Source organism: Emiliania huxleyi (assembly GCF_000372725.1).
Source record: "Emiliania huxleyi CCMP1516 chromosome Unknown EMIHUscaffold_142, whole genome shotgun sequence".
NCBI classification, from domain to species: domain Eukaryota; phylum Haptophyta; order Isochrysidales; family Noelaerhabdaceae; genus Emiliania; species Emiliania huxleyi.
This window is the reverse complement of record NW_005201176.1, coordinates 70,812-81,148: the sequence shown is the minus strand read 5'-3', so window position 1 is coordinate 81,148 and position 10,337 is coordinate 70,812. Positions and strand designations below refer to the sequence as shown.

The 10,337-nt window shown below is 66.8% G+C and overlaps 3 protein-coding genes across 3 annotated transcripts; 1 reads left to right on the top strand and 2 right to left on the bottom strand.

Moving 5' to 3' along the window:
* Nucleotides 1-595: 595 nt before the first annotated feature.
* On the top strand, nt 596-3,226 carry EMIHUDRAFT_455391 (hypothetical protein; the record flags this gene model as incomplete). The annotated part of the gene is made up of 6 exons (XM_005787428.1): nt 596-833; nt 899-1,033; nt 1,108-1,308; nt 1,731-2,075; nt 2,225-2,607; nt 2,878-3,226. Exons 1-6 carry the CDS (start codon nt 675-677, stop codon nt 3,224-3,226), a joined length of 1,572 nt encoding a protein of 523 aa, XP_005787485.1. The 5' UTR covers nt 596-674.
* Nucleotides 3,227-4,625: 1,399 nt separating this feature from the next.
* On the bottom strand, nt 4,626-5,035 carry EMIHUDRAFT_46684 (hypothetical protein; the record flags this gene model as incomplete). The annotated part of the gene is made up of 2 exons (XM_005787427.1): nt 4,626-4,803; nt 4,899-5,035. Coding segments are annotated over 2 exons (315 nt in total), but the record flags the coding sequence as incomplete, so codon positions are not given.
* A 2,229-nt stretch (nt 5,036-7,264) lies between these two features.
* On the bottom strand, nt 7,265-9,462 carry EMIHUDRAFT_110912 (hypothetical protein; the record flags this gene model as incomplete). Its single annotated transcript, XM_005787426.1, has 3 exons — nt 7,265-8,278; nt 8,369-8,497; nt 8,569-9,462. The coding sequence occupies 3 exons, from the start codon at nt 9,460-9,462 to the stop codon at nt 7,265-7,267; spliced, it is 2,037 nt and encodes a 678-aa protein (XP_005787483.1).
* Nucleotides 9,463-10,337: the final 875 nt, after the last annotated feature.

The following is a 10,337-nucleotide window of genomic DNA, read 5'->3' as shown; positions in this document are numbered from 1 at the left end:
CGAGCTCGGGCGAGCTCGGGTGAGCTCGGGCGGTCTCGGTGGGCGGTAGGCTCCTCCTGGACGAGGCGCCGTCCGCGCTGCTCTCCCGCCAGGTCTTCGACGACCTGCTCGCGCTGCTGCAGCACCCGCTCGGCCGCTCCAAGCCCGAGGCGTGCGCCATCCTGCTCGCGCTGCTGCAGCTGCCGCCGCCGGCCGCCCACTCGCCCCACGAGGACCAGCGAGCGAGCTGGCGCCTCTCCCGGCTGCTGCCTCTCGCGCGCGCGGTGCGGTGGCACGCCGCCGACAGGGACGCCTCCAACCTGCTGCCGCTGCACGCGCAGCTGTACTCCGAGCTGCTCGCCTCGCTGCCTGGCCTCTCCCCGCTCGCCGAGGTGCACCTGCCTCGCAGCGCCGCCGTGGAGGCGCGCGTCGCGCTTCTCGGGCCGGCGGCCGCACCGGGCGGCGCGGGTGCCGGCGCGGGCGCCGGCGCGGGCGCGGTGGGCATGCCCCCGCGGCAGGCGCAGCTGCTGCGCCGCCTGGCCGATCTCGGCGCGGTGCTTGTCGCCGTCCTCGACGGGTACGCCGCCGCCGCCGCCGCGAGCGAGGAGAGGCTGCGCGCGCCGCTCGCCGCCGCCGCCGCCGCGCTGCCACCGCCCGCGGTGCTGTCGGCCGCGAGGCGCGTGGTTGGTCGGTGGATGCGGGACTGCAACGAGGGGCCGGGGTGCGAGGGCTGGCCGCCGGACGGGTGGGGCGCTTGGTGCGCGGAGCTCGACCTCGAGCTGATCGCGTACGCGCGCTACCTCGCCACGCGCGGCAAGAGCGAGCGGAGGATGAGGGACGTCTCGCGGGCAGAGCTGTGAATCGTCCAGCTGTGAACAGTGCAGCTGTGAATAGGATGAGGGACGTCTCGCGGGCAGAGCTGCTCGCGCCGTGGAGGCCCGGAGCGGCGCGCGCAGAGCTCGCCAAGCTCGGCGGCAGCTGCCCTTCCCTCGCCGCGCTCGCTCCGACGGCAGAGAGCGACACGGCGCCCATCGCGGCGCGGTGGGCCCTGCTGGTGCTCAACCACGAGGCGGAGGCGCTGCTGTGAACGGCGTCTCTTCACGCGCCCCCCCCCCCCGTCCGGAGTAGGTGCGGCTCAACCACGAGGCGGAGGCGCTGCTGCCGTATGCACTCACCGGCTGGTGCGCCGCGCCCGGCACGCTGGGGGGGCGGCTGTCTGCGCTGCGCCACCTCGTCTTTTACGACGTCAAGATGCGCGCGTGGGAGGGGGGGCTGCCCGACAAGGCGGCCGACACGCCACCCATCCAAAAGTCCAAGGAGGCGGTCGTTGTGCGCCTCAACCGCTTCGAGGCGGAGGAGGCGATGCAGCGCGCGGCGGGCGGCGCATCGCGCTCGGCGTCGCCCGCCGCGGGCGGCGAGGGCGACGAGGGCGGCGGCGCCAGCGGCAGCGAGGAAGGAGGCGGCGGGGAGGGCGGCGGCGGCGGCGGCGGCGGCGGCGGCGGCGGCGGCGGCGGCGGCGGCGGCGGTGGCGGCGGAGGGCGCGGCGGCGGCGGCGGCGGCGGCGACGGCGGGGGCGGGAGCAGCGGCGGCGGCGGGTCGGCGCTAGCGGTGGAGGTGGGGGGCGGCGAGGGGTCCCCTGCGGCGCGGCGCGAGTCGGGGCACAGCGGGACGCTCTTCTCCAGGAGGTGTGAACACAGCGTCTCTTCACACCCTCTGCTGTGAACAGGCACAGCGGGACGCTCTTCTCGCAGATGCTGACCGGGCTGCGGGGCGCCGACATGGCAAAGATGCGGCGGCGCGACCGCGGGTTCCGCGTCAAGTTTGTGGGCGAGGCTGGCGACGACTACGGCGGGCTCTACCGCGAGGCCTTTACCAACTTGTGCGCGGAGCTGCAGGCCGACTCGTCCGAGCTGCTGCAGCGCTGCCCGAACGGGCAGCACAGCCTCGGCTCCAACCGCTCCTCCTTCTTGGCGCGCCCGTCGGCGAGCTCTCCGCGAGCGCTCGACGGGTGGCGCATGCTCGGGCTGCTGCTCGGCTGCGCGCTGCTGCAGCGGGACACGGTGCTCGACCTCGAGCTGTGCGAGCATGTGTGGAAGGTGCTCCTATTCACAGCTGCACTGTTCACAGCTGGACTATTCACAGCTGCACGTGTGGAAGGTGCTCCTATTCACAGCTGCACTGTTCACAGCTGGACTATTCACAGCTGCACGTGTGGAAGGTGCTCGTCGGCTCGCCCCTCGACGAGGCCGACCTCGCCGGCTTCGACGACGCGGCGGCAAACTCGCTCCGCTCGCTGAGGCACATCGACCGCGAGGGCGTGGACGCGGCGCTCTTTGGCGACCTCTTCTTCAACTGCTTCGAGGTGGAGCTCTCCGACGGCTCGCTGGTGGAGCTGTGTGACGGCGGCGCGGCGCTGCCAGTCACCTTCCACAACCGGCACGCCTACTGCGGCCTCGCCCTCGCCGCGCGGCTGGCCGAGGGCCGCGCGGGCTACGCGGCGATGCGCTCCGGCGTCGCCTCCATCGTCCCATGCGGCCGCCTGCTCGCCCTCCTCACCGGAAAGGAGCTCGAGCGGCTGGCGTGCGGCGTCGCCGACATCGACCTCGCCGCGCTGCGACGGCACACGCGGTACGGCGTCGGCGTCTCGCCGTCGCAGTCGCACGTCAAGCACTTTTGGAGCGCGCTCGAGGCCTCCCCCCCCTTCTTCTCGCCGGCGGGGCGGCCGGTCCGCACGCCGCCGCCGGCCTTCACACCTGCCGCTGTGAACAGGCCTTCTCCCCCGAGCAGCGGCGCGCCTTCCTCAAGTTCATCTGGGGGCGCAACCGGCCGCCGCCTCGGCCGAGGCGGAGTGGCGCGGCGCGCCCCTCCCTTTTGACCGCCTCCCCTCCCCCCATCTAGGCTGCCGCTCACCGAGGCAGAGTGGGGCGACGCGACGATGCGGGTCCACGCCCTCGAGACGCTCACGCCCGACCAGCACTTGCCGGTGGCGCACACCTGCTTCTTCTCCATCGAGTGGCCAAAGTACACCTCGCTCCACATCGCAAAGGCCAAGCTCTCCTACGCCATCACGCACTGCGCCGGCATCGACGCGGACAACACCTCCGAGGCGCGCGCGAACGCCCTCGCGGACGCCTTTGCGCACCTCGAGGGCGACGGCGGCGCCGCCTCGTCGGATGCGCCGCGCGGAGCGGCGAGCAGCCGCCTCGCGCGCACCTCGTCGAGCGAGACCGACGCGAGCAACGTCTAGCAGCTTTCTGCGGTGAGGCACCTTGGGGAATTGCGTTGTGTTGTGTTTGTGTGGCGCACGCGAGTGGCTTGACGTCTCTCCAGCGCGTCCAGCGGCCCCCTCCCCCAGGTACGGGGTATATACTATCTCTCGTCGTGTGGGTGTTACGAAACTCGAAATTATGTAAGGCGCGCGATACAAATTATGTATCTAAAAGGTGGAACCCGGCGCCATCCTGGCTCACCGCCACGAAGAGGACAGTGCAAGTACAAAAGAATTTAAATAGGACAACTCTCTCTCACAGCAGACAGGCTCGACACAGGTGCGAACTGGCGCGTGCTAGCACTATCACAGGCACACCACCGGAGCCGCCTAAGCGACTCCGCACAAAACCCCTCCGTGTGCGGCGTGCCTACTCTCTGGGCCCTGGGCCCCTGCCTGCTCAGATATGGCATATGTAGAGATACAGGACGATGACCTTTTTGTCCCGGCCAGCAAGGCGCCTATCTATCCTGGTGTACGGCGAGGACATTGCACTGTCTGAACTAGGTTGGGCTACTACTACGTTGCATTGGGCAGGTGCCAGGTCGGATCAACTCAGGTCAGAGATGAGATCGGACAGGTCGGGCGAATCTGGCAGGTCCACGAGGTCACATGTCGAGCAACTCTCCTGGTCTCCTTGAGTCACTTGCCAGTGCGTATGCGCTTCGACGATCGATCCATCGAACCACCTGTCCGCGAGATGCCCGCACCGGACCCACATCTCATCGTGCAGCCCGCCAAGGTGCGCGAGATCGTCAACGCGCTCGTTGTTGAGGTTCAGAGAGAGCTGGTCGAACAACTCAAAGGACAACAGAGCGTCTTCTTCTTCTTCGTATGAACTCGAGGTGCAAGATGAAGGAACCGCAGCCTTCGCCTTCTTCTTCTTGGACATTGCGCGTTTGGCGGGCGGCGTGAGGTAGTTGGCGACGTCGGTGGGGGGGCCTTCGGGAGACTCAGCGCGCGCAGCAAGCGCATAGATGGAGCTGCAGCCTGGAGGTGGACGGAAGCAGGCCGGGCTCGCAAAGCCAGCGGCGCCGCGGTTGCGTTTGGTTGGCGACTTGCAGGCCGGCGCCTCGATCGTTGACGCCGCCTCGACGGTCGTGATGACGGGGGAGTCCAAAAGGTCATTGGCGAAGGTGCCGTCAGGCACCTTAACGGTCGCGACGACGGGGTAGGGGAAGACAGGCTCCTCCATCGCAAAGGCACTTCGCTCCAAAAGGTCAGTGGCGAAGGTGCCGTCGTCGATGATCAGTGCGGGCAGGGAGCAGGATTTCGCCTCGTCGGCTGAGGTCTTGCCTGTGGCCTCCTCAGCCTTCCCCGTCCCGATGGGGTCCACCTCGGGTCTTGCGAGGGATGGCGACCGCTTCTGCCGCCGCTTCTCGCGACGCATCCTCGCATTCCATCTATTCTTGATGGCATTGTCCGTACGGCCGGGCAACAGCGTCGTCATCTTGGACCACTTGGTGCCCATCTCCTGCACAAGGTGCAAGATCAGCGCATCCTCCTCCACGGTCCATTCATCCTTGTTCACCCTCGGACAGAGCTGGTTGTGCCACCTACCAGCGGTGGTGGTGGTGGGGGGCGGCTCCGGGCTGGGAGGTTCTGGTGCTGGGCGGATAACTAGCCGTGCTGTGTGCCACGGGGCTCACACCTTTCGCGGCATTGCTTGCCAATCCTGCCAGGGAGGTGGGACGCGATTTTGCCCCACCGGTGCGGACCAAACCGCTGCACGAGCTCAAGGAGGCGGTCATCCTCGGCGGGCTGCCAAGGGCGTTTGGCCACGCGGAGGCCCCCCCCGGCAACATCCCTAGCAATATCCTCAGAAGCGTTCGCCTCGTGATCGGCCGTCTGCGTTCCACCAAGATGAGCCTCCATCGGACAGATGACTACTGCGCCACTTTGACTGACCGACTGACTTTCGATGACTTGAGCACTTGAGCACTGGATAGGGTCGATTCCGCGTGGTACGGGACCCCTCGATCGTCTCGCCCTCCCTCACTGGAGTGTTCATTGAGGGGGGTCATAACAAACACGGTACAGGATCGACCGACTGACTCGATACTTTTGAGAAGGTCCCGGTGCCCAGCCCTAGGCCTAGGCCCTAGCCCAGCTGCTTTTGGGGGGGGGTGAGGGTGGGCTCCGCGTTTCTTTTTGGCGACGCCTGGGTGTGAGGTTACCGACTTGAGCACTTGAGCACTTGATAGGTCGATTCCGCCTGGGTAGCAGCCTGGGAGGGCGTGCGAAAAAGAATAGCGAAAAACACTTTCCTCGATCTCGCGCAGCAAAGGAAACCGCTCACTAGATCGAACGCACAATTCTTTCTCACACACTGTTCTTCACCTCTTCCACCTCTACATCAGGAGCGCGACAGCAAAGGCCCGCGCCGTCGCCATCGGCGCCACCGCCTGCCACGCGTTGGCGGTCGGGTCGTACCGCTCCACCGAGCTGAGGTAGCCGTTGTCGTAGCCTCCCACAGCATAGAGCTTGCCGTCGAGCACCACCACAGCGTGATGGCACCGAGCCGTCGCCATCGGCGCCACCGCCTCCCACGCATCCAGCGCCGGGTCGTACCGCTCGACCGAGCTGAAGGTGCCGCCGTTCCATCCGCCCACAGCGTACAGCTTGCCGTCGAGCACCGCCACGGTGGGAGCTGCCCGCGCCGTCGCCATCGGCGCCACCGCCTCCCACGAATTGGCAGCCGGATCGTACCGCTCGACCGAGCTGAGGCGGCCGCCGCCGTCGCTGTACCCGCCAACAGCGTACAGCTTGCCGTCGAGCACCGCCACGGCGTGATGGCCCCGCGCCGTCGCCATCGGCGCCACCGCCTCCCACGAATTGGCAGCCAGGTCGTACCGCTCCACCGAGCTGAGGGTGGTGTCGTCGTCGCCGATGTACCCGCCAACAGCGTAGACCTTGCCGTCGAGCACCGCCACGTCGTGGTTCTCGCGTGGTGTCACCATCGGCGCCACCGCCTCCCACGCGTTCGCAGCCAAGTCGTACCGCTCCACCATTGGAAGTTGCGCCGTCCTCACTATTGTCGCCCGCCGCGTAGAGCTTGCCATCGATCACCGCCGTGCCAACAAAATCTCGTGCCGTCGGCATCGGCGCCACAGCCTCCTCCTCCCACTCGTTTGTTGAAGGGTCGTACCGCTCCAGCGAGTTGACAAACTCGTCGTTGTCCTCACCGTAGCCGCCGATCACGAGCAGGCGCGGCCTCTCGCGCTTCGGCAGCGTCTCCTTCCAGCCGCGGCGCCACGCGCGGCACGTCCCCTTGACGGCGTGCTCCGTGGTCGGCAGCTGGGCGAGGATGTGTGGAGCGAGGTCCGGCGAGAGGAGGACCTCGGAGAGGACCCACTCGGGCTGCTCCACGAGGCGAGCGACGTGCTCCTCCGCCACGCGCAGCGCGGCGTCGCTCGCGCCCGCCTGCGCCTCGATGATGGCGCACAGCTGCGCTGGCGAGAGGCCCGCGACGCGCGCGCCGATGCGGTGAGAGGCCATCGGCGCGGGTGGCGCGGGCTGAAGCCTGGGGCGGTGGGAGAATGAGAAAATCTGCTGGGCTGAAATCTAGTCCTCCCATCCCTCCCTTGGGTTGTCTGGTTCCTTTCTTTCTTTCTTTCTGAAATCTAGCCGTGTGTGCTGGCGTCCGGGTCCGGGTTTTCACGTAACAAGTACACACACTGTTCTTCACCTCTCCACCTCTAAATCCACCTCTACATCAGGAGCGCGACAGCAAAGGCCCGCGCCGTCGCCATCGGCGCCAACGCCTGCCACGCGTTGGTGGCCGGGTCGTACCGCTCCACCGAGCTGATGAGCTGGCCGCCGGCGTAACCGCCCACCGCATACAGCTTGCTTCTATGGCGGCTTCTTCTGGGGAGTAGGCGGGCTATCTCGAGCTCTTTGAGCGGGCGTTGCGCGGCAGCGCGGAGGGGGCATGTGAGCCAAACGGAAGCGTGCCGGTGTCTTGATTGGGTAGTTCTCTTCTTGCAAACCGATTATTTTTGCACTACACCTTACACATTAAAAGGTGTGCCTACATGCTACATGGCGGCGGCTCGGCCGCTCTCGAGCACACGGCGCCAGCCCCAACGCGCGCATGAGCGAGTACGACCAGGGAAGCAAGTTCATTTGAGTGACCGCCATGCCATGCCCCAGGAGCTGCGGCCCGTGCTTCGCCTCGAGCGCATCTAGCAGTGCCGCCTGGCCCGCGAGGCCGATCCGATTGTTCGCGGCGATCACGCGACATCCCTGAGCTGCAGCCGGGAGGGCAGCCGCGAGTGTCATCGCGCCCTCGTCGCCCACATCACAGTACGACAAGTCCAGCGCATGCGACGGCTTGCCCGTCGCTAGCGCCGCAGCTAGCGCCACTGCTCCCTCGTCGCCAATAGGTGTCTGACTGACGCCGAGCATCTGCAGCGTCGGCGCCACGCCGCGAGGGAACGCGCCGCAGAGCGCGCCGACGCCGCGCGCGCCGAAGCGGTTTGCCGGTAGGATGAGGAACTCAAGCGCCGGGAGCGCGCGGTCCTCGAGCCCCGCCGCAAGCTCCGCCATGCCCTCGTCGTCGAGGCGATTCCCAGCTAGGGCGAGGGTCCGGAGGCTCTCGCAATGGTTTAGCGCCTCCGCCAGCAGCGCCGGGCTAGTCCACGCGTCGCCACGCACGAGCGGCAGACCGATGTAGTAGAGCTTCTCGACCGTTCCCAGTACGGTCTTCGCCGTCTTCTCGTAGAGCGCCTGTACGGTCGCCGAGTCGGCGCCGTTGGTGAAGCGGCAAGCGGCGAGCAGCTTCGCCATGCGCTCCGGAGTCGCGGGGAGCCGCCGCTGAGCGCCGCCGTCGTCGCTGGCGACGTCGATGACGAGCTTCCACTTGGCAAAGCCCAGCGAGGCGGGCTTTGCGCCCAGCTCCGCGGAGCACCGCTCGAATGTTGTCCAGCCGCGAGCGTCGTAGGTCCGGCTCCGGTCAAAGCCGGCGGGCAGCTCGTCGGGCAGCTGCGTGAGCAGCACGACCGTGATCGAGGCGTGCGCGTACCAGAGGTCCTAATGCGGAATGTAAAGCCAACGTGCCGTGAGAGCGGTGCATGTTGTGACGCTATCAGGGGAAGAAGGAGGGGGTCGGCGTGTGCTCACCATCGTGTTGTCCAGCATGCGATCGAAGGCGGCCTTCTCCGCGGCCGATCGGCTCGCCTCATACGCGCGCCGCTCGGCAAACAGCGCTGGGTCCTTCTGGTAGCCCGAGCTCCAGTCCAGAAACACGCCCTGCGCGAGCCAGGGAGAGAGTGGCGGTGAGGAAGGGAGTGGCGATGGGCAAGGCGCGGGAGGCAGCTCACCATGTCCGAGAAGCCGTATTCGCGGCACGCGCCGAGCAGGCCGCGCCCGCCGTAGAGGCCCCGCAGCTTGCGGGAGAGCAGCTGGAGCTGGCGGCCCTCACGATCTGGATGCGCCGCCTCGAGCCAGCAGTAGGAGACGGAGATTATCGGGAGCAGCCCGTCGGGGTTGCGCTTGCGGCCGAAGAACAAGCTCGCGGAAAAGCCGAGCCAGGACGAGAGGGAGGGCTCCTTGATGTTCCGCTCCAAGGCCTCCTCCAAGTCGGCGAGGTCAAAGCCGCGCCTGGCGCCTTGCTCGATCCGCCTCAGCTGAGCAGAGCTTAAGAAGGCCTCCTCTGGCAGGTCCTGCCGCCGCGGGAGTACGTCGCCCCGCTCTGCCAGCGCCATGAGCCAGTTCAGACTGATCAGCTTCACATCGCCCGGCCGGACCTTGTCGCCGTCGCCCTCGAGGGCAGCCCAGACGGAGTCGTGCTCGCGATAGCGGGCGCCGTCGTTGGTGTTTGCGTGCGGCCGTTCGCGAGCGTGATGACCGGACTCGGTGTCGGGGAGCGTCGGCTCGCGGTTCGGGAGCTGTGAGGCGCGCCGGCAGAGGCTGTAGACGGCGAGGATGAGGGGGCTCCGGAGGATCAGTTGCTCGATAAGATTTGTCGCGAAGAATAAGATGGCAATCGGCAGGTCGACGAGGAGCACCATCGGAAGCAGATATGGAAGGCGACGCCAGGCGAGGAGGGCGGGAGGCACGCCGACAGCGCTGTCGGAGCTGCAGAGGCCGAGCGCGAGAAATGGTGACCACACGAGAACGAATAATGGAAACACAATCGGAAAGAGTGCTGGCCAGAGCACGGAGCCCACGAGGGTCTCAACGCACGAGCGCGGCAGGCGGGCGGTGAGACCCATGCAGCAACCAGAAGGCAGCCGCCCTAACAAGGCGTGACAAACAGCTTTCGGCGACTCTTCGGCATTGATTCTAATTTTCTTTTTTCTGGCTTGATTTCTTTTTACTGCTGCTGCTGCTGCTGCTGCTGCTGCTACGTCTTCGGTCCCCGCGGGAAGCCCCGCGCATAGGACAACAACGTCTGTCCCACACACACACAGACGCGCACATACATCATGCTCGGGCACACCCCACAGTGTAGTGGTGTGAGTACACAAGTACTAGCAGAGTGCACACCTGCCTTGGCGGGTGAGGGTCGTAAGAATCAAAGCCTCTTGGTGCCAAACGTGCTCGAGCGCGCCGAAGAGAGACGATCTACGCTGAGGGAGTTAGCGAAAGTCGCACGGGCAGAGGGGAGACCGAGGCCTCCGGCAGTCCGCACCGCCTCGCGAAAGGGAAGCAACGATCAACTCCAGATTGGACTTGGGTGCGCCGAGCGCCGGCGCGTAGGTCGCGACCGACGCGCAGCGCGGGCACGTCGCGAGCACAGGAGCGCCGCGGGTGCCGTGCCACTAACCTGGTTGTGCCGGGCAGGGCAGTGCTTGAACGACCACATCGCTGGCGCGGTGAGCACCGCGATTGCCGCGACAGCGCGACAGCGCCTCGCGCCGCCAGCGCGGGCGAGCGCCGCCAGCGCGGGCGAGCGCCGCCAGGCGCCGCCAGCGCGGATTTCTTTTTACTAGGCACGGAAACGGCACACACATAGCGGTTCCTGTGGTGTACCTGTGTTAGTGCCAGTGCGTGCCAATTGTGAGTATAGACGTTGGTTCATTTTAAACTTGTTTACACTTTTTGGAAAAAATGGAGTTTTCATTGGGCCAAATTATATCTTTTGAAT